At 39.1% G+C, this 23947-nt stretch overlaps 1 protein-coding gene across 1 annotated transcript in view; it reads left to right on the top strand.

The window, feature by feature from the left end:
* SYCP2L (synaptonemal complex protein 2 like) overlaps positions 1-23947 on the top strand; it is an 82675-nt gene that overhangs the window by 34274 nt on the left and 24454 nt on the right. Inside the window, exons 15-22 of the mRNA XM_017891117.1 lie at positions 3301-3446; positions 5162-5255; positions 6376-6473; positions 8411-8552; positions 9462-9511; positions 13097-13226; positions 19214-19287; positions 19443-19512. Of these exons, the coding sequence (XP_017746606.1) occupies positions 3301-3446; positions 5162-5255; positions 6376-6473; positions 8411-8552; positions 9462-9511; positions 13097-13226; positions 19214-19287; positions 19443-19512 (804 nt within the window). The remainder of the gene's footprint in view (positions 1-3300; positions 3447-5161; positions 5256-6375; positions 6474-8410; positions 8553-9461; positions 9512-13096; positions 13227-19213; positions 19288-19442; positions 19513-23947) is intronic.

Below are 23947 nucleotides of genomic sequence, written 5' to 3'. Positions count from 1 at the left end.
ATCCATTGCTGGTGAGCTAGTATGATTTTTGGGGGGTGTTAAAGAACCTTGTTTTATCATGGTACTAGAGTTGGTTTTCTGGTTCTTTCTTCTTTGGGTAGGCTCTGTCGGAGGGTCTAGGGCTGAAGGCTGTTGTTCAGATTCTTTTGTCCCATGGGGTGTACCCTTGATGTAGTACTCTCCCCCTTTTCCTATGGATGTGGCTTCCTGAGAGCCCAGTCGTAGAGATTATTATCTCTCTTCAGGATCTAGCCACCCAGCAAGTCTACTAGGCTCCAGGCTGGTACTTGGGGGGTGTCTGCAGATTCCTGTGATGTGAACTGTCTATGGGTCTGTCAGCCTTGGATACCAGCACCTGTTCTGATGGAAGTGGCAGGGAGGTGAAATGAACTCTGTGATGGTTCTTAGATTTGGTGGTTTAATGCTTTATTTTTGTGCTGGTTGGTCTTCTGCCGGGAGGTGGCGCTTTCCAGGAGAGCATCAGCTATGGTAGTGTGGGGAGGAATAGGTGGTGGGTGGGGCCACTATTCCCTTAGTCTTCAGTTACCAGGATAGGTAGGGAAGGACCACTGCGTGGGTGCAGGATTAGGAGTGTCTGAACTCAGACTCTCCTTGGGTGGGTCTTGCTGCCACTGTGAGGGGTGAGGTTCCCAGGTCAATGGAGTTATGTTCATAGGAGGATTATGGCTGTCTCTGCTGAGTCATGCAGGTTGTCAGGGAAGTGGGGAAAAGTCAGCAGTCACAGGCCTCACTCAGCTCCCGTGCAATCCAAAGGTCAGTCTCACTCCCACTGTACCCCCACCCACAACAGCACCAGGTCTGTTTCCAGGCAGTGGGTGAGCAAGAAAGCCGGGGCTTTTAAAGAGGACTTGGCATGAATGGTATATAAGGGAGAGAGTGAGGAAGTGTGGGGTCTCCATGACTTGCTTATCCATCAGGTGGTCTGGCTGATGCCATTGTGGGCAGAACTCGGTTGTACATTGACTGTTGTCTCAGGGCAATCTCCTGGTGGGGAGAATCTCAGGGGGTGCCTGGTTTGGTTCAACATTTGTTCCTTAAAATTTCTTTTTGTTTTGTTTTGTTTTGTTTTGTTTTGAGACAGAGTATCTCTGTCACCTAGGCTGGAGTGCAGTGGCGTGATCTTGGCTCACTGCAAGCTCCACCTCCTGGGTTCACGCCATTCTCCTGCCTCAGTCTCCTGAGTAGCTGGGACCACAGGCTTCTGCCACTATGCTGGGCTAACAATTAGCTAGTTACTTTTTAAGATATTTAAACTTACTTTTGTTGCATGGTTTTATAGACTTTCCCTGCAGTGATGAGTAAAATGTCCAGTAAGATTAGTATTTTGCGGAGATCATGGAGCCTTACTCTAGACCAATACTGTCCTATAGAAATATAAGGTGAGCCAGATACTTAATTTAAAATTTTCTAGTAGTCACATTAAAGAAAAAAGTAGATTAATTTTGGTAGATTAAAAAAGTAAGATTAAGTAGATTAATTTTAATAATATATTTTATTTAACCCAGAATATTATATCCAGGAATAATATCCAGAATATTATTTTAACATGTAATCAATATTTTAAAATTATTAATGATACATTTTATGTTCTTCTTTTGTGTACTGAGTCTTCATAATCTGATGTGTATTTTATGCTTACAGAGCATCTCAGTTGGTACTAGGCATGCTTTAAGTACTCTGATGAGTTGGACCTCACAGATTTAGACTCATGTATGTTTCACTTTTTTTTCCCCCTTCTTTCCCTTCTCATTAATTTGTGGCCATTAGCTTTGCCTGTTCTTTCCTGGACTTTGCTGCCTTTTCTATTCTGCTTCTTCCAACTTACCTTGTACTTAACATGGCTTATTCTTGGGCTCTTTGTGAATTTGGTCTAAGTTATTTTCTCTTCTAAGCCTGATTACAATTTGTCAGGAAAGGGCTGGTGACCAGGTAGGAGCCTGCAAGGAGGCTGTTGTCTGAGACACAGACTTTTCTTTTTTTTTTTTGAGATGGAGACTCACTCTGCTGCCCAGGCTGGAGTGCAGTGGCACAATCTCGGCTCATTGCAACCTCCGCTTACTGGGTTCAAGCGGTTCTCCTGCCTCAACCTCCTGAGTAGCTGGGATTACAGGGGTGCACCACCACGCCTAGCTAATTTTTGTATTTTTAGTAAAGACAGGGTTTCAGCGTGTTGGTCAGGCTGGTTTCGAACTCCTGATTTCGTGATATGCCCGCCTCAGCCTCCCAAAGTGCTGGGAGACACAGACTTTCTTTCTTTCTTTTCTTTTCTTTTCTTTTTTCTTTTCTTTCTTTTTTTCTTTCTTTCTTTCTTTCTTTCTTTCTTTCTTTCTTTCTTTCTTTCTTTCTTTCTTTCTCTCTCTCTCTCTCTCTCTTTCCTTCTGTCTTCCTTTCTCTCTCTCTCTCTCTCTCTCTTTCTCTCTCTCTTTCTTTCTTTCTTTCTTTCTTTTTCTGGCTTTCTTTTTCTTTCTTTCTGTCTGTCGTTCTTTTTTGACAGAGTCTTACTCTGTCCCCCAGGCTGGAGTGCAGTGGCACGATCTCGGCTCACTGCAAGCTCCACCTCCTGGGTTCATGCCTATTCTCCTGCCTCAGTCTCCTGAATAGCTGGGACTAGAAGCGCCCGCCACCGTGCCCGGCTATTTTTTCGTATTTTTAGCAGAGACAGGGTTTCACCGTGTTAGCCAGGATGGTCTCGATCTCCTGACCTCGTGATCAGCCCACCTTGGCCTCCCAAACTGCTAGGATTACTGGCGTGAGCCACCGCCACTGGCCTACAGACTTCTTTCTAAGGTGTTTCTGCCTCTTCTTCAAGTGGAGTCCATTGAAATGGTGGTAGATTATTCCATTTTGCACATTGGGGACAGTGAGTTTTATTTTCAATTTTAGAAATAAGTATAATTTCAGAGAGAGAGAGTGAGTGTTGTGCTTAGTATATTTGGGAATGAAATACCTATTGCAGATGATAGCCTTGTATTAAACAAAATGCTCTTAAAAATGAATTGCAGAAGGCAAAACTGTCTTCATTTCTTTGCTGCTAAGGTAAGTTACTTCCAATGTGTGCAAGATCAACCACTTCATTGTATAGTCTATGTATATGCGTAAATGCGCATGTGCATCTAAAGGACAATTTCAAAGTAATGTTATTTAATATGATTTCTTTTCAACTTCTTACCACAGAAAAATCTGAACAGACATCCTAGTGTAGTTATTTACAATTATAAAATTTTAAAATAAAACATTGAAGTATGTTGTTGTGCATTGATATTCCATATTTTCTCTTAGAAACTGAGAAGATAAAGATATTTATCATTTACCTCAAGAAGCCCATGATTATCAGCTCCAAAGAAGTCATGAAAATAGAAATCCATTTTGATTTGCAGTTCAACATATCACAAGCTTCCATTCAAGCTTTAGGAAAAGATAAACAGGTGGCAGGTTTCATTCTTTTGGATTATTTAAAAATGTTTTAGTATGTTTCATGTCTATTAAATGTCCTCGTTGGGTTTTGATGCGAATATTTGATCAAGCAGAAAACCTGGTCTTTCGAGTGCCATGTAAAAAGAGTTGAGAGTTCTGGATTTGAATCCCAGTTTTCCCTTTTCATGGGTCATTGTCTTGACGGGGTAGGACAGACAGCCTCTTTGTTCCTTGAAATGCTTTATTCTACTTACTGTGAACAGATGAACGGTTTTCTAGGATAATATCACCCTCTTACCACCTTCTTCCTGGAGTCCTGAGGACACTGGCATTTCCATCTCTCTCAGCTCCCCCTGGACCTATGGGGAGTGTATTAGTCTGTTCTCACCCTGCTAATAAAGACATACACGAGACTGGATAATTTATAAAGGAAAGAGGTTTAATGGACTCACAGTTCAACATGGCTGGGGAGGCTTCACAATCATGGTAGAAGGCAAAGGAGGAGCAAAGTCACATCTTACATGGTGGCAGGCAAGAGAGCTTTGCGTAGGGGAACTCCCCTTTATAAAACCATCAGATCTTGTGAGACTTACTATTACGAGAACAGCATGGGAAAGACCCGTCCCCATGATTCAATTACCTCCCATGGGGTCCCTCCCATGACATGTGGGAATTATGGGAGCTACGTTTCAGGATGAGATTTGGGTGGGGACACGGCCAAACCGTATCAGGGAGTCATTAGGAATAAAGTTTCTGAGGGACTTTTTCCACAGTTTTACCTGTTGGTCTTACCTTGTGGAAATGGTCTGTACCTCTCTAGATTGCTGTGGTCTCCAACTCTCTGACTGTAATGTTTCCTGTTTGTTGACAGGAACAGGAAACTTTTCTATATCACAGACGGTAGACGGGGCAAAGAAATTTGTGACAAAAGGCAAAAAATACTGTGGTAACGGCCCACAGAGAGTTGAATGAAGAGCTCAGAGACCTGAGGGAGAAGTCTTGGGCCAGCTTCCTTTTGGTTTGAGTTGTATATGAAAGTGTTTATATGTAGCAAAGTGCTCTTAGAATAGTTTCCAAAAACTCACCCTATTTTAATGACATGGTCTTTTTACAAAAACTCCATTTCATGGTTGAGGATGAGGATGAGAAATAAAGGGGAAATCAGTCACTTGATTAAAAAAACACTTCCTCCATCAAATTACGTATGTTCTGACAAGAAGTTTGCCTTTACTCACAAAAACATCACAACCATATGTATTTCCATATTTCACAAAATGAATAATACGTTTTGAGGGGAGAATGAGGATTTTCCTGTGATAAAGCTGCAGTTGCTAGAATAGGAGGCCCCTACCCTAGGGAAGGAGGTTGGCCTGAGGACCCTACAGTTGGGAACTCACTACAGACTCATCCTGAGAGAGACTCAGTGCCTGCGAGAAGCAGGGATTAGCCGTTACCCAACGGGGTGAGACCTGGGCCAGAGACGGGAGAGGCTGGGAAGACACCAGGAAAGAGTGCTTAGAGCAGGGGAATGGCTACCCTAGCTGGTCCTGGAGGGAGATGGCACCTGGAGAAGGCAGAAACAGTGGAATGATCCTTCAGGAGAGGACAAACTGGTAAACTTGACTAACTTCTGATTGATCATGTTTTGTTCTAAGCTTTAGGTTTTCCTCAATTTTTTTTTTTTAAATGACTACATTTCAAAGTTGACTTTTGTCTTGCATTTCAGATGTTGCCTGACCAGATGAAAATCTCCTCAGAACTTTTTAGTAAGTCTGATAAAGAAGACAGGGAGAGTCCCAGTGGCCACGAAAGAGAAACAGGTATATTGGGAAATAAGGAAATTCTGACCCTGAGTTTCCTGTAAAAGCAATGAAACCTTAGTTGGAAGAGGTCACTGGAAACCTGTGGTCATATGAGTGATGCATGTTTCATGGCACCTCTGGAGGAAGAAGAACTGCTGATAGCCTTGAATTGTTTTCTATTTTTTTTTTTTTTTGAGACGGAGCCTCGCTCTGTCGCCCAGGCTGGAGCGCAGTGGCCGGATCTCAGCTCACTGCAAGCTCCGCCTCCCAGGGTTAAGCCATTCTCCTGCCTCAGCCTCCCAAGTAGCTGGGACTACAGGCGCCTGCCACCTCGCCCGGCTAGATTTTTGTATTTTTTTTAGTAGAGACGGGGTTTCACCGTATTAGCCAGGATGGTCTCGATCTCGTGACCTTGTGATCCGCCTGTCTCGGCCTCCCAAAGTGCTGGGATTACAGTCTTGAGCCGCCGTGCCCGGCCACCTTGAATTGTTTTCTACGCCTGATAAGGTCTCTCTTGTCGGTCAACTGGAAATGACAAAGGAGAAGAAATGATGGGGTTTGGAGGAGGCAGGACATGGGGAGTAGGGAGGGTCTTGTCTACCCACAAAGCCGGCCCAGCACTGGACCATGTTTCTCTTTTGAGTTACACCCCAAGGCTGTTTTCCCAAGTGCCCATAGATTTCTTGTTTTTTTGAGATGGAGTCTTGCTGTGTTGCCCAGGCTGGAGTGCAGTGATGTGATCTTGGCTCACTGCAACCTCTGCCTCCCAGGTTCAAGCGACTCTCCTGCCTCAGATTCCCAAGTAGCTGGTACTACAGGCGTGTGCCACCATGCCCAGCTAATTTTTTCTATTTTTAGTGGAGACGGGGTTTTGCCACATTGGCCAGGCTGGTCTCAAACTCCTGGATTCAAGTGATCCGCCCACCTTGGCCTCCCAAAGTCCTGGGATTTCAAGCATGAGCCAACATGCCAGCCAGTGCCCATAGATTTCTGATTGGAGGTTTGAGGCAGGACCTAATTACCAGCTCTTACCAAAGGATGGAGAGGTACCAGAGGGGGCATCCCATGGAGAGCACTGGTGAGTATGTCAGCGTGTGTATGGTTATTATAGTAAATGTCTTTCTCTTAATTTGTATAGAGCAGGCAGAAGAATCCACCAACGTGGTAGAGTTTATGAGTGCTGAAGATGAGCGTTGCCTAATAACTCTCCGCTTAAATGACCAACCTAAGCCACCCGTGAGTACAGGGAGTGGGGCTCCAGGTTCTTACCTGTCTCTACTAGGGTAGTGACAGGCGGAAGCCACCTTTCCTGGTTCATAGACCATTTTCTCTTGGCCAACCATCTGTCAATTAAAAGAAATTTTTTTAAGACAAGGCCTTGTTCTGTTGTCGTAGTTCACTGCGGCCTCAGCCTCCCAAGCTCATGTGATCATCCTGCCTCAGCTTCCTGAGTAGCAAGAACTACAGGTGGTGCCACCATGCCTGGCTCATTTTAACATTTTTTATAGAGATGGAGTCTTGCTCCATTGCCCGGGCTGGTCTCAAACTCCTGGCCTTAAGAGATTCTCCCATCTTGGCTTCCCAAACCTCTGGGATTACAGGCATGAGCCACCATGCCTCATCAGCTGTCTGTCAGTTTTTTTCACCATCCCCTCCTTGAGATTGTTTTTGCCTCCATGTTTGTGTATTCTCTTTTCTTTTTTTTTTTTTTTTTGAGACTGAGTTTCGCTCTTGTCGCCCAGGCTGGAGTGCAACGGCACGATCTTGGCTCACTGCCACCTCCACCTTCTGGGTTCAAGTGATTCTCCTGTTTCAACCTCCTGAGTAGCTAGGATTATAGGCGCATGCCACCATGCCTGGCTAATTTTTGTATCTTTAGTAGAGACTGGGTTTCGCCATGTTAGCCAGGCTGGTCTCAAACTCCTGATCTCAGGTGATCACCCGCCTTGGCCTCCCAAAGTGCTGGGATTATAGGCATGAGTCACTGCACCTGGCCGCACTTGGCTGTGTGTTCTCTTTTCATTCAACTTGGCTTTCCCTTGGAATACATGACTTGTTTGGCCTCTGTCTCATTTCTTCATTTGGGATCTAGAGACTGAAGGAGCCTAATGTTTGGGAGTGACACTTAGCTCCTCCCTGGCCTGAAATGAGAATGAACTATTAGTAGCTGAATGCTGCAGCCCTTGAGAGGCAAGAGGGCTTGAGGACTGGGCCCTGAAGATACCCAACAAACAGAACTCAAAAAAACTCCATATTAAAATCAAGCATAAACATGTATTCATCACAGCATTTATGACAATGTAAAACAGAAAAGATTTTAAAATATAAATATCCAAGTACAGTTGAATAATCCACCAGAAAGATTAAACTTGCCCTAAATCTCTAATCTTTTGTAATCCAGTCTTAATTTCAAAATGCTTTATGTTTTAAACAAATTACCCTCCTGGGCTGGGTGTGGTGTCTCACACCCGTAATCCCAGCACTTTGGGAGGCCGAGGCAGGTGGATCATGTAAGGTCAGGAGTTTGAGACCAGCCTGGCCAACATAGTGAAACCCCATCTTTAATAAAAAAAAAAAAAAAAAAAAAAAAATTAACTGGGTGGTGGCACGCGCCTGTAATCCCAGCTACTCTGGAGGCTGAGGCAGGAGAATCACTTGAACCCAGGAGGCAGAGGTTGCGGTGAGCCAGATTTTGCCACTGCACTCCAGCCTGGGCGACAGGGTGAGACTCCATCTCAAAAAAAAAAAAAAAAAAAAAAAAAAGAAATGACCCTCCTGTTTGGTTTTAGTTCTTCTAAAATGTAGAGAGGCTTGTCTTTGCAAAAAATGTTCCCATACTTTCTTTTGCCATCTGACTTAGTATTTTGAAGTAGTATTAGGCACTATATTGAGATTGGTCAGCTTTTGAACAGTCATCCAGCATCTCTTCTGTTGCAAATGTTTTATTAGAAAGGATTTTGTCATCCTGTACAACAGCAACTTGGTTGAGAATTGACTGATGGAATAATCCTTTGCTTCCTTTCCATACTTCTTTGCCTTTATATTATATAAGAAAGCCCAGTCTCCTAGAAGGGTACTTCTCTTATCTCTAGCTTTGTAGAATATGTTTAGTTATACGTAAGAGGCACTAACACCCCTCTAAAATTCTCATTTATGATCTGTGCTTGTAAAAGTCTGATTACAGAAAACATCTCTTCTCTGAGAGTGATCAAGATTCAAGTACCAGTGAACTATCTTGGATCAGTAACCAAAAAAGGAAATCCCTGAAATCATATTCTGGTAGAAAGAAGACAAGAACCAGAAGTAGTATGAGCAGTAAGTCTGGCATGTCTTCTTTTGAATCACTTTTCAAATAGTGATTTTCAAATCAGATATTTATTTTTTGGTATGTAATGGGAGTGGGTCCAAAGAAATATATGATCATGGGGCCAGCTTTCCCTGCTACAGTTACACCAGAAAGGCAAAATGTACTGTGTACATGAGACGGAAGAACATGAAATTAACCAACAATTGTTACAGATGAGTTTTGTATAAATGGAGTAGAAATTCAGATAAGAGGAATCTGTCATGAGCTGGAATCATCAGGAAAATCTTCAAGGAAGAGGTGGGTGGGGCTTGATTTAACCCTTGGAAAAAAGAATAGGATTGTGAAGAGGAGAAAGGGAAGCATTATTAGGCAGGTAAAACCACAAGGGCATGCATGGTGGCTCACGCCTCTAATCCCGGCCCTTTGGGAGGCCGAGGTGGGAGGGTTGTTTGAGACCAGCCTGGTCAATATGGTGAGACCACACCTCTACAAAATTAAAACATTAGCTGGGCATGATGGTGTGTGTCTATGGTCCCAGCTACTTGGGAGGCTGAGGCAGGAGGATTGCCTGAGCCCAGGAGGTCAAGGCTGCAGTGAGCAGTGATCACGTCACTGCACTGCAGCTCAGGTGAAAGAGTGAGACCCTGTCTCAAACAAAACAAACTACAAGGACACAACAAGGATGCGAGGGTGACATTCTGGGACAAAGTCTGGAGCAGAGAATTCATGCTGAGTGGTGAGGAACTGAGTGGTGAGGAGCAAGGTTGAATATAGAAAGGATCTTAAGAGTAGACATTTCAGGAAGCTGTAGGAAGTGGGAATTGCTTTTAGCCTTAGCATATTGGGAGAGGGAGTAGTGAATTTTTATGCCTCATGAGTTAATGTATATGTTGTGTACTTGTTTTCTTTCAATTTAGTCTTGACAGTTTTCCCTCCCAGTAGTGGCAGTGACCATGAGAAAGACCAAGTGAGTACACTTTATCTGGGTTGCTGTGTGCCCTACGAGTTAAACGGCATTTATTTCCCCAAAAACAACTTTCAGAAGTATGAAAATAACAAAATATTGGTTTACTGATATGTGAATCACTGTCAATGGAAATTGCAAGGACTTCTAAACGTTTAATATGACTCTTGAGTAAGTATTTAGGGTCTTCTATGCTGGGCGTGCTGGCTCACGCCTGTAATCCCAGCACTTTGGGATGCCAAGGTGGGTGCATCAGTTGAGCTTGGGAGTTCGAGACCAGCCTGGGCAACCTGATGAAACCCCGTCTTTACAAAAAATACAAAAATTAGCCAGGTGTGGCAGCATGTGCTTATAGTCCCAGCTACGCAGGAGGCCGAGGTGGGAGGATGGCTTGAGCCTGGGAGGTAGGGTTTGCAGTGAGCCAAGATTATGCCACTGCACTCCAGCCTGGGTGACAGAATGAGACCCTGTCTCAGAAAAAAAAAAAAAAAAAAAAATTTAGGGTCTTTCTTTTTTTCTTTTTTCTTTTTTTTTTTTTAAACTGTTCCCAAATGTTGCTGGAGGATGTTTATTATGAATGATGCTAAAATTCTGGGCTATTCCCATTTCCTGCAAATGTATACTCTTTTGAATGTATGTTTTGAGGTAAACTTGTTGGTTCAGTTCTTCCCTTAGTTTTTTCTAATGCTTTTAATGATTTAATTATTTAGACATTTATTTTGCAAGTGCTTAGGATACCTTCAGGTTTATATAAATATTGAATAAACCCTCAAAGTTTCTTCATTTCCCTTCATTTATCCTTGTTTTATATCAAAGGTGTTAAGAGTAGAGACAGCAGTGTCTGCACCAATTCAAAGCCAATTTTTGCCTTTTATTCACTGAATTACCTCTATCAGCAGTTGGTTTTTGTTTTGTGTCATATGAGCTATACGTACAGTACAGAGTATATAATCTAGTTCTGAGTGTTTTGTAAGGAGCAGGTGCTGTGATTCTGAGAGTATCGACAGTGCCCTGCCTGCTCATGCAGAAAGAGTTTGATTAGGGTTTTAATCACACCTTCATCTTTCTTCCACCAACCTGGGATGTGTTGCCCTCTGTCAACCTGAAGGGCTGTCATGCTCTGTAAGGACAGGGGTAGGTTAAACCTATGAGTCATAGTAAGTATTTATTCAGTGAATAGTTCAACCTGAAATAATGAGTTATCAGTTAGAAATGGACCCAAAGAACAGTTTCTAGTAAATACAGCTTTTATTTGAAATAAACACCAAAGAAATACCACAGCTTCAAAATCTTTTTTTTTTTTTTTTTTTTTTTTGAAATAGAGTCTTGCCCTGTCGTCCAAGTTGAAGTGCAACAGTGTGATCTCAGTTCATTGCAACCACCACCTCTCAGGTTCAAGTGATTCTCCTGCCTCAGCCTCCTGAATAGCTGGGATTACAGGCACCTGCCACCATGCCCAGCTAATGTTTGTATTTTTAGTAGAGACAGGGTTTTGCCATGTTGGCCAGGCTGGTTTCGAACTCCTGACCTCAAGTGATCCACCTGCCTTGGCCTCCCAAAGTGTTGGGATTATAGGCATGAGCCACCGCGCCTGGCCACAGTTTCAAAAATCTATAAATTTAAGCTGTGCCTCTGGCCAGAAATCTATGTTGATTTTCAGTGAGGGCATTGCTGATTTTCTACAAATACTGGTATTCAAAATTATACTTCTCTCTTGTATAAGAATAATTTACAGCACAGGTCAGCAAATTTTTTTCTGTAAAGGGCCAGGTAGTAAATACTTTAGGCTTTCTGAACCATGCAATCTCTGTGGCAACTACTCACCTTAGCCTTTGTAGCCAGAAAACAGCCAGAGACAGAATGGAAACACATGGGTATGCTGTGTTCTAATAAAACTTTGTTTTCAAGAACAGCAACAGACTAGAGTTTGCCAACCCCTGATGTACAGCAGTGGTTCTCAAACACTAGTGGCCATCACAGTGACCAGGATGGCTTGCTAAAACATAGATTGCTGGGTCCTGTCCCTAGAGTTTTGAATTGAATAGATGGCACTTGAGAATTTGCGTTTCCATCAAGTTTCCAGATACTGCTCATGCCCCAATGTAGACCACACTTTGAGACCACACTTAGAGTTATCTACTGAAATATGAGTTCATGTTCTTCCAATTCAGGGATCTTATGATCTTAGCATTTTTTTTGTGGCTATTGTTTATTAGATGTGTCTTTGAAAAATGAAAAAGAGAAGCTCAATAGCATTTATACCAAACTTTGAATGGAAGCAAAAGGAGAAATTTCCTATTCAGCAAAAATGCAGTCAGAATTTTATTTACTGCAGTAAAATCTCAATTAACCAGAGTACCTCAAGAAGGAAGGATTTAGTTAATGTAATTTTCCTGCTAATTAAAATTTAAATCTAGTGTCCCCCTACACTAATTCTAATTGTTAGATATTTTATTTGTTAGTAAGCTGAGTAAAGGAAATATAATTGAATCATTGATCATTTAGGATTTTCACTAGGATCATTAGGCAGATCAGTTCTCATGCTGTAATACAATAGAGGCAGATAGAGCAGGCATGTTTCAATGAGTAGTCACTTGACTTTGACCCTAGGACTTTAGACAGGCACATTCCCTCTGTTTCTGTCTCGTGCACTCTGTCTCTCTCTTAACTAAATCTCTGAAATAAGCTTGCTTTATTCTCCTTCCCCTTTGGTTTTTATTAATGTATTTAATAAAAGTATTATTTGAAAATGTCTTTAAGGTAATTTTAAATTAATAAAAAGAGTAATGTAGTTCCTAAGGAAAACATTTCTGTCTCAATATATACATTGAAAATAGTTTAAAGAGTCAGGGTTTGAATCTATTGTCCATTGAGTGGAGCAGTACTTTAATGCAGAGCAATTAGAAGATAACTGGAAATTGGCTGGGTGCGGTGGCACATGCCTGTAATCCCATCACTTTGGGAGGCAGAGGCAGGCAGATCACCAGAGGTCAGGAGTTTGAGGCCAGTCTGGCCAACATGGCGAAACCCCATCTCTAATAAAAATACAAAAAAATTAGCTGGGCGTGGTGGCGCATGCTTAATTCCAGCTACTCACAAGGCTGAGGCACGAGAATTGCTTGAACTCAGTAGGTGGAGGTTGCAGTGAGTTGAGATCATGCTACCGCACTCCAGCCCGGGTGGCAGAGTGACTCCATCTTAAACAAAAAAAGATAACTGGAAATTGGAAATTTAAGAATCTATAAGATCCTTTTCAACTGTGAAAACCAGAGTCTAGGATCAGATGCCAGCCTCTCTCTTTTTACCTAACAGAATTTATGATTTCCAAGGATTAATGAGATTTTCATTTCTGTATCTCCTGAAAGAATAAATGATCTAGTTCAGATTCAGTACCATGTCATTAAGCTAATATCCACCCCTCAACTAAAAACACACAGAAATTCTGAATAGAATTAGCATTTATTTTCAAATGGAGTAAATCTAATACTTAAGCTTCTTAAAGTAATATTGAAAATGTCTTAGAGTATTTTGATAACTTGTTTTGAATTGTTATGAATGTTAACACTTAAAAAAGATACTACATTTTAGGCTAAGCTTCTGTCACTATCACAGAAAGACGTACCCAATCAAAATAACACCGTATCTCCAAAGACTTCTGAAAAAAACTTCCAAGATAGTTTTGCTTTTTTGACTCCTGAAGATTCTGCCCAGAAAACAGGTACATGATTTTCTGTTGACTTATATAGAAAAAAATTTGTATTCGGGAAAGGAAGTTTGAAGTAAACAAAACATTTTCATTTTAATATATATTAGAGAAAATATGAAGATAACATTGTTCTTTACCTTAATGTCTCTTATTAGAAAATAACAGAGGATATGATGTTTTAATTTTGCTTTGCCATTTGAGATGAGCTTGTGCCCAAGAATTGCTGGTCTCTTCTTTTTTTAAAGAAGCAAGACATCTCAAATTATGACCTGTAGCAGGGGTTGGTAAACATTTTTTGTAAGGTTCTAATAGTAATTATTTTTTGCTTTTTGATCCATATGGTTTATTTTTCTTGTCTTTTTTTTTTTGACATGGAGTCTTGCTCTGTCGCCCAGGCTGGAGTGCAATGGTGTGATCCCAGCTCACTGCAACGTCTGCCTCCCAGGTTCAAGCAATTCTCCTGCCTCAGCCTCCCATACCCGGCTAACTTTTGTATTTTTAGTTGAGATGGAGTTTTGCCACGTTGGCCAGTCCGTTCTGGAACTCCTGACCTCAAGTGATCTGCCCACCTTGCCCTCCCAAAGTGCTGGGATTACAGGCGTGAGCCACCACAGCTGGCCTTGATCCATATGGTTTCTGTTGTAACTATTCAACCGTGCAGTTGTTGCACAAAATTGGCCGTGGATAAGATGTAAGCCAATGGGCTAGCTGTCTTTCCATAAAACTTTATTTATAAAATGAGGTAGCAGACTGGATTTGGCTTGGGGGCCAGAGTTTGCCCACCCTTAACCTATAGGCTTTTTCTTAACCCTCAATGTATTTTATTTTAGCTGTCTCCTTTTTTAAGTTTGTTAAGAATATGATTTTGTTTGTTAATAACAATATTAGTATTGTTTATCATTCTGCAGTTCAGTACATTGCCAGGCATACAATGATATTTAGTAAGTACTTCAATAACAATCTGTTAGTGTAGCTGCCACTGGAAGAAAATAAGTAGGGAAAATAAAAAAGTAGAGAGGAAAATGTAACATTAAAGAATAAAAGGGGTCAGGTGCAGTGGCTCCCTCCTGTAATCCCAACACTTTGGGAGGCTGAGGCAGGCGGATCACCCGAGGTCAGGAGTTCGAGACCAGCCTGACCAATACGGTGAAATCTCATCTCTACTAAAAATACAAAAATTAACCAGGTGTGGTGGCAGGCGCCTGTAGTCCTAGCTGCTTGGGAGGCTGAGAGGAGAATTGCTTGAACTGGGTGGTGGAGGTTGCAGTGAGCTGAGATTGTGCCACTGCACTCCAGCCTGGGTGACAGAGTGAGACTCTATCTCACAAAGAAAAAAAAAAAAAAAGAATAAAAGGAAGGAAGAGAGCAAGAGAGGGAAGAAAGGAATAAAGTTACTACCAAAAAGTAACAGTCAACAAAATGGCAATACTAAGTTCTTACCTACCAATAATTACTTTAAATGGATTAAATTCTCCAATCGAAAGACACAGAGTGGTTGAATGGATAGAAAAAAATGAGATTCAGCAATATGCTGTTTATAGGGGACTCACTTTAACTTAAGGACAGGTATAAACTGAAAGTGAAGGGTTGGAAAAAGATATTCCATGCAAATGGCAATCAAAAGTGAGCAGGGATGTGGCTACACCTACATCAGGCAAAGTAGACTTTCTGTCAAAATTTGTCATGAGACAAAGACTAGATGATGATAAAAGGGTTAATTCATCAACAGGAAATAGCAATTGTAAATATATATATGCACCCAACATTACAGCTCCTAAATATATAAAGCAAATATTAACAGAACTGAAGAGGGAAATAGCAATGCAATAACAGAGGTCTTTAATTTCCCCACCTTCAACAGTCCATAGATTATCCAGATAGAAAATCAATAAGAAAACAGTGGACTTGAATAATACAGTAGACCAGATGAATCTAACTAACATATACAGAACATTCTATCTCACAGTGGAACACATACTCTTCTGCAGTGCACAGTGCACATGGGACATTCTCCAGAACTGATCGTATGTTGGGCCACAAAATACATCTTAACAAATTTGGAAAGACTGAAATAATCTTAGAGGTCTTTTCTGATCACAGCAGTATGAAACTAGAAATAATAACAGCAGGAAGATTGGAAAATTCACAAATACATGGAAATTAAACAACACACTCCTGAATAACCAATGGATCAAAAAAATTAAAAGGGAAATTTAAAAATCTTGAGATAAATGAAAATGGAAACATACCAAAATTTACAGGATGCAGCAAGAGCAGTGTTAAAAGGTAAGTTTATAGCAATAAATACCTACATTAAGAAAAAAGAAAAATCTCAAATAACTTCACCCCTTAAGAAACTGAAAAAAGAAGAAACTAAACTGAAAGTCAGCTTAACAAAGAAAATAACAAATATTAAGGCATAAATAAATGAAATAGATACTAGAAAGACAATAGAAATGGTCAATGAAACTAAGAATTTGTATTTGGAAAGAGTGAAATTGACAGACATTTAGCTAGACTAACCAAGAGAAAAAGAGAGAGGACTCAAAAGAAAAAAAACATTATGTATGAAAAAGGAGACATTACAACAGATACCGCAGAACTACAAAGGATCATAAGCAATTACAACAAACAAATTATACACCAACAGATCGGATAACCTAAAAGAAATGGATGAATTTCTAGAAACATGACCTACCAAGACTGAATATGAAGAAATAGAAAAGCTGAAGAGACCCATAATGAGTAAAGGGATCAAATCAGTAATCAAACCTCCCAACAGAGAGTAGCCTAGGGCCAGACGGTTTCATTGGTGAACTCTACCAAGTATTTAAAGAAAAATGAACACCAGTGCTTTTTAAACTTTTCTGAAAAACTGAGGTGGAGAGAACACTTCCAAACCCATTTTATGAGGCCACCTTTACCCTCTTGTCAAAGCCAGATAAGAATGCTACAAGAAAAGAAAATTACAGACCAATGTCCCTGATGAACATATATGTAAAAACCCTCAAAAATACTAACAAAACTTACTAAATAGCACATTAAAAGGACTATACACCATGATAAAGTAGGATTTATCCCTGAGATTCAAGGAAGGCTCCACATACACAAATCAATAAATATGATAAACCACATTAACAGAATGAAGGTTAAATTCCTAAAATCATCTCAATAGATGCAAAAAAGCATTTGACAAAATTTAACATCCTTTTGTAATAACTCTCAACAAATTAGGTACATATGGAATGTACCTCAATATATGACAAGCCTATAGCCAGCATTCCACTCACTGGTGAAAAGCTGAAAGCTTTTCCTCTAAGATCAGGAATAAGACAAAGGTGCCTACTCTTGCCACTTCTGTTTAACATAGTACTGGAACTCCTACCCAGTTCTATCCAGGCAAGAAAAAGAAATAAAAGACATCAAAATTGGAAGATGTTAAATTGTTTTTGTTTAAAGATGACATGATTTTACATATATCAAACCCTAAAGGCTTCACCAAAAAACTGTTAGAACTAATAAATGAATTCAGTAAAATTGCAGGATACAAAATAAACATACAAAAATCAGTTGTGGAGTTTGCTTCCGGGTTTCAACAAAACGACAACAAAACAAAAATGAGTTGCATTTCTAGACACTAACAATAAACTAAAAAAGAAATCAAGAAAATCTCGGCCAGGTATGGTGGCTCATGCCTGTAATCCCAGCACTTTGGGACGCTGAGGCAGGCGGATCATGAGGTCAGGAGATCAAGACCATCCCAGCTAACACAGTGAAACCCCATCTCTACTAAAAATACAAAAAATTAGCCGAGCGTGGTGGCACATCCTTGTAGTCCCAGCTACTCGGGAGGCTGAGGCAGGAGAATCGCTTGAACCCAGGAGGCACAGGTTGCAGTGAGCTGAGATCACGCCACTGCACTTCAGCCTGGGTGACACAGTGAGACTCCATCTCAAAAAAAAGTAAAAAGAAAAAATCTCACTTATAATAGCTTACAAAACACAAAAATAACCAAGGAGATGAAAGATCATAATCTGAAAACTATAAGACATTGATGAAATTAATTGAAGACATAAATGGAAGAATGTCCTATGTACATGGATTGGAAGAATTAATATTGTTAAAATGTCCTCATTATCCAAAGCAATATACAGATTCAATTCAATTGCTATCAAATTTCTACTGGCATTTTTCACAGAAATAGAAAAAACTATCCTAAAATTTATATGGAACCACAAAAGACCCTAAATAGCCAAAGCAATGTTGAGAAAGAGGAATACAGCTGGAGGCATCACACTTTCTGATTTCAAAGTGTATTTAAAAACTATAGTAATCAAAACAGTATAGTACTGCCATAGAGACAGGCACATAAGGCCAAGGTAACATTATGAGCCCAGACATAAGCCTACACATATATATGGCCACTTAATCTTTGAAAAGAGCACCAAGAATACACAATGTGGAAAGGAAAGCCTCTTCAATAAATGTGTTGGGAAAACTGGTTATCCACATACTAAACAATGAAATTGGACTTCTTTCTTTCACCATATACAAAAATCAACTCAAAATAGATTAAGACTTTAAGATCTAAAACTGTACAACTACTAGACAAAAATAGGGAAACAGCTCTTTGACATTGGTCTTAGCAATGATTTTTTGCATACAACCCTAATAGCACAATAAACTTTTGGGACTATGTCATATTAAAAATCTTGTGCACAACAAAGCAATCAATCAAATGGAAAGACAACCTAAAGAATGGGAGAAAATATTTGCAAATCATATATCTGATAATAGGTTAGGGGTTAATATTCAAAATAACTTCCACAACTCAAAAGCAAGAAAACACATAACCTAATTAAAAATGGGTAAAGAAGCTGGATAGACATTTTTCCAAAAAAGATGCACAAGTAGCTAATGTGGGTATATATACTCAACATCACTGATCATTAGAGAAATGCAAATCAAAACCATAATGTGATATCTCACACCTGTCCAGATAGCTATTGTCAAAAAGACAAGAGATAACAAGTGTTGGCAAGGGTATGGAGAGAAGGGAACAATTGTACATTGTTGGTGGGAATGTAAATTGATGCAACCATTGTGGAAAACAGTATGGAGTTTTCTCAAAAAAATTAGAATTGTATAGAATCCATCAATCCCACTTCCATGTATATATCCAAAGGAGATAAAATCAGCATCTTGAAGAGATATCTGCACTTCCATGTTTATTGCAGCATTATTCACAATAGCCAGGATGTGTAATCAGCCTAAAAATCAGTCAGTGGATGAATGAATATAGAAAATGTGGTATATATAAACAATGGAATACTATTCAGCCTTAAGAAGGAAATCAGGCCATATGCAACAATATGGATAAACCTGGAGGTCATTATGTTAAGTGAAATAAGCTAGTCACTAAAGGACAAATACTATATAATCTCACATATACACGGAATGTAAAAAAGTCAAACCCATAGAAACAGAGTAGAACAGTGGTTGCCAGGTGCTAGGAGGTGGGGGGAAAGAGGAGATGGTCCTCGAAGGATATAAACTTTCAGGCATAACATGAACAAGTTCTGGGATCTACAGCACAGGCAGTGATGGATGTGTTCATTGATTTAAAAGTGATCATCATTACACCATGTATATGTATATCAAATCATCAAAAAAGAGTAAGAGGCAATAAGGGAGGGGATTCTAAGGGAGAGAAGAATCACAAGATAGAGGTGGAAGAATCCCTGCCCATGTTATTTGAGGCCAGATGGGCAGCTCTTTAAGGTGCCGATCTAGTTGAAGTAACTGGCTGTTAATCTTACCTACAGATGTACAAACCTAATAAGAATTCATGTCCCGAAAGATACAGTCAGTAGATTTTTGTTTCACTTAGAACTGTGTCCCTTTTTTTGATGATGAGATTTAATATCTAGAATGATAGTGAATTCTTATTGCTTTGTTACTTGGCATGTATTCACTTGAAACTTCTCTCTAATGCCCAGAGCTTCAAGGTCCTCACTCGCTGAGCAAGCTCTCTTCCTTGGAGCACCCAGGAGATGAAGAAAACATATCTAAGGTACTATTTAATTGTTGGTTATTCATCTGATTTTCCAGAATTAATGTCATATTTGCATAACACATTGGCTATTCCTTTTGACGGGGTAATATAACACCACCTGTTTCCTGCTTTGCCATAAAGGACATATATTTGTGGTCTGTTTTGTTTTTAAGATTGTGAATCAAGAATCGCTAATGGAAAGTACTAGCTTGAAACATAAGCTGCAAAATTTGGAAGACAGAGGTGAGAGAATTGTCCTTTTTTTTTTTTTTTTTTGGCAGAATAAAATGAAATTAATCTGATTTTGGCAGACTGGGCTGTTACTCAGATTGCAGATCAAGTCACTTTGCACAGTGACTTTTGCCAGGCCGTGGAGGGAGGAGTGTGAGCTGCTTACTAGTTCTAAATGTTCATAAAGGTTAGGAGGAAAAATGGGGGGCTCCATTCAGGAACCAGGACCTCTTGTGCCAAGGAAGGTATAGCCTGGGACCTGAATCCCGCCAGCCAGTCACACCTTCTCTCCAGCCTCAGAGGAGGGCACAGTGGGGTTGCTTTCCTAAGGATCTCATCCAGAGCTTATTTCATTCTCAAGCATGTAGTTGCAGTTTATAAGAAATGTTCTAAAACATTGTGTGGTCAAATTATTAAAACTTCTGAGTTCATTTCCTCATGTTAACAGTGGTATAAAGATTCGCAGCCTGGTTCACAATGTTGTGTATAATATAATGTAATGATGTAATACTTTTCTACTGTTTATGATGTTTCTTGACTGCATTTTTTCTCTACTTTCAAAAATTACATATCGAAAGGATTCAACTGGTTATAAATATGTGTAGGCTATTTAGAAAATTAATGCAACAAATATCTGCAAGCCATCATCCAGTTTTAGAAATATAACATTACTATTGCTTTCAAAATCCTGGTATGCTTTACCTGAAACCCCTCCCACCCCCTCCCTTTAATTTTATGTCTGAATCTCTGCTTTTTTGTTCATTTGTGCATTGTGAGAAATACCATACATTCAGAAGAGATAGTCAGATGTGTACAGTTTAAAGAATGACTATAAAGAGAACATCTGTGTAACCACAGCTCAGATTGGGAACTAGAAAATTGCCATTGGCTTATAATCCTTCCATACGAGATTGTTACTTATTAATTTCTTTCATCCCTCATAGAGGTAATGACTTAGGACTTTTGTAAAACCCTTCAGTTACTTCTTTTATACTTTTGCTTTCTCTGTATGTATCCCTAAATAATATACAGTTTAGTTTTATCTGATTTTAAATGTAAACAAATGACATTATACTGTATATATTATATATGGCTTCTTTTGCTCAATCATTTGTGAGATCCATCCATGCTAATATGTGTAAGTGAAGTATATTTCTTTAGCATTCAGTTACATGAAAATACTACATTTAAAAATCCATTCCAGTGCTGTGGGATATTTGGATTTTTGCAGTTTGGATTGTTAGAAATAATGCCACTATGAAGAATCATGCACATTTCTCCTGATACACATGTTAAAAATCTTGTCTAGGTACATTTTTAGGAGTATAATTGCTGGGTTACAGAATATGCATACCTTTAACAATTTTACATATGCCAAACTTTCTCAAAGTGACTGTATCTGTTACTTTCCCACTAGCTGTGTATGAGAGCCCTGTTGCTTTACATCCTCACCAACACTTGGTATTTTAAATTTCTGATGTGTGTGTGTGTGGACACTGAAGTTTTAATTCAAATATCCCTGATTGAAGTTTAGCATAATTTTATGTGTTTATTAGCCATTTCAATTTCCTCTTTTGTGTAGTGTCTAACATGTCTTGCCTAGTTGTATATAGAATTATCTTCTTATATTGATTCCTAGGAATTCTTCGTAATACATTCTGGACATTCGTCCTTGATTATGTGGCTTGTAAATATCTTCTTCCACTGTGTGGTCTGTACTTCTCTCTCTGTATAATGTGTTTAAGATTGCTTTTTTGATAAACCAAAGCTTTTAATTTTAGTAAATTCTATTTCATCAATCTTTTCTCTGTGGTTAGTCATATGAAATTCTTACCAAAAACATATGATCATATATTATTTCCTATATTACTACATTTAATGCTATTCATTTCTCTCTAAGTACTGCTTTAGGTGAATCTCACATTATAATATATAATATTTGTCATTATTTACTTTAAAATATTATTTTAATTTTTTAATTTTAATTTTATTTTATTTTGAGACGGAGTCTCGCTCTGTCACCCAGGCTGGAGTGCAGTGGCGTGATCTTGGCTCATTGCAGCCTCCGTCTCCCGGGTTCAAGCAATTCTCCTGCTTCAGCCTCCCGAGTATCTGGGATTACAGGCATGTGCTACCATGCCTGACTAATTTTGTATTTTTAATAGAGGCGGGGTTTCGCCATGTTGGCCGGGCTGGTCTTGAACTCCTGACCTCAGGTGATCTGCCTGCCTTGGACTCCTAAAGTGCTGAGATTATAGGCATGAGCCACCATGCCCGGCCTAAAATATTATTATTTTTTATTTCTTTATTGACCCAGATGTTGGTTAGAAATATATTTGTTAATTCTTAGTGGTATAGGAGTTCTTAGCTGTCTTTTGGTTATTGTTTTCTAGTTTGATTGCATTGTGACTAGAGAACATAGTCTGTATGATTATGCCTTTTGAAATTTTGAGATGTACTTTATGGCTTAGTATATGCCAATTCTTAAAAATATTAATTTGTGGTTAAAAGAGTATATTTCACAATCATTGGGTACAGTGTCTCTCTATATATGTATATTCATTAGGTTACTTTTCTTAACTATGTTCTTCAAATCTTATATTCTTACTATTTTTTAATCAGTCTACTTATTATATCAAGTGCTGAGAGAAGTGTATTAAAACCTTTCATTATGATGGCAGATTTGCCAGTTTTTTCTTCTGGTTCTGTTCAATTTTTGTTTCCTACAAATCTTTTTTCTGAAGAATAAGTCTGTAGGCCAGGCGTGGTGGCTCACACCTGTAATCCCAGCACTTTGGGAGGCTGAGGCAGGTGGATCACTTGAGGTCAGGAGTTCAAGACCAGCCTGACCAACATGGTGAAACCCTGTCTCTACTAAAATACAAAATTAGCTAGGTGTGGTGGCACATGCCTGTAATCCCAGCTACTCGTGAGGCTGAGGCAAGAGAATCACTTGAACCCAGGAGGCAGAGGTTGTGGTCAGCCAAGGTCATGCTATGGCACTCCAGTCTGGGCAACAGAGTGAGACTCCATCTCAAAAAAAAAACAAACAAAAAAAGAATAAGTCTTTAGATAAAAGTAAAATAGTTACCTTATTGTGTATTTACCTTATGGCATATTAAAACTCTTATCATTATGAAGTGATGACCCCTATATCTGGTCATGTTTTTGTCTTAAAGTCTGTTTATTTTGTTTAGAATTTGCATGGTATAATTTCTAAAAGTCTTCTTATGACTGACATATGCATATGTGTTTCCTAATGTTATATATTGTTATATATATAACTTGTAAACAGCCTGTAGTTGGACTTCCTTGCCCCTCATTTCATAGTATGTCTTTTAACTGGAGTATTTAGTCCATTTACATTTCATGCAATTCCCCCCATATTTGGATTATATCTACTAATTTGTTTAGTACTTTCTGTGTGCCCCAACCCTTTTGTTTTCTTTCTCTCATTCTTTTCATTTTGAGTAAGTATTTTATTGTATTTTACCTCTACTCATTTGTAGTTATATACTCTCTTTCTTTTTTCATTTACTGATTAACTTAGAAACCATAATGTGTAAATTTCTAAGTCTAAATTTAATTTAGTATTAATCTAGTGTGACTTTTACATAATGTGTAAATTTCTAAGCCTAAATTTAATTTACTGTTACTTTTCCTCCAGATTATATAGATCTAAGATCCTTGAATTCCATTGGCCTACCCCAACCACATAATGTGTTGGTGTTCTTTATTTTAAAACTTGAGGTTAAATTTTTGCTTTATGAAAATGCCCATTCAACCCTTATTCTTGAATTTTGCTGGGTGAAGAATACCGTGTTGGCAAAACTTTTTCTATCATACATCAAGTAAATTATTCAGTTGTTTTTTGTTTTCTATTCTTTCTGATGAAAATTTAGCTGTCAATCTACCAGTCACTCTTCAAAGGTAATTTGTCCTTTTTTTCCTCCTTCTGAATATATATAAGATTTTTTCCATTTATCCTTGGTAATGTTCCACTTATTAAAATTTGTCTAAGTAAGTCTAAATACATCTAGGTAAGAAAAACCTTTTTGTTTATGTTCCTTGGCATTTGTAGGGAATCTGGAATATCACATGTTTTTCATCAGTTCTGGAAAATTCTCAGTCATTATCTCCTCAAGTATTGCTTTTGGCTCATTCTTCTTTCTCCTGCTTGAACTCCAACTAGATTCTACATCTTTTAGCCACTCCTACATATTTTCTATTCCTTCACTTTATTCGCATGCTAGATAATTTCATCTGTTTTTCACAACTACCTATTCACCAGTATCTAATACTGGACCTATCATTGAATGTTTATTATATTTTTTTATTTCTAGAAGTTGTTTGGTCCTTTCTAGAGCTGCTAGGTCCTTTTGTGTAGTTCCTATTCCCTGAAGACTTTTTTTTTTTTTTTTTTTTTTGAGATGGAGTCTCGCTCTGT

This window comes from Rhinopithecus bieti, unplaced genomic scaffold (genome assembly GCF_001698545.2).
Source record: "Rhinopithecus bieti isolate Rb0 unplaced genomic scaffold, ASM169854v2 scaffold_19939, whole genome shotgun sequence".
Taxonomy (NCBI): Eukaryota; Metazoa; Chordata; class Mammalia; order Primates; family Cercopithecidae; genus Rhinopithecus; species Rhinopithecus bieti.
Note: the sequence above shows the minus strand (reverse complement) of the source record. Positions and strands in the feature narration are given on the sequence as shown.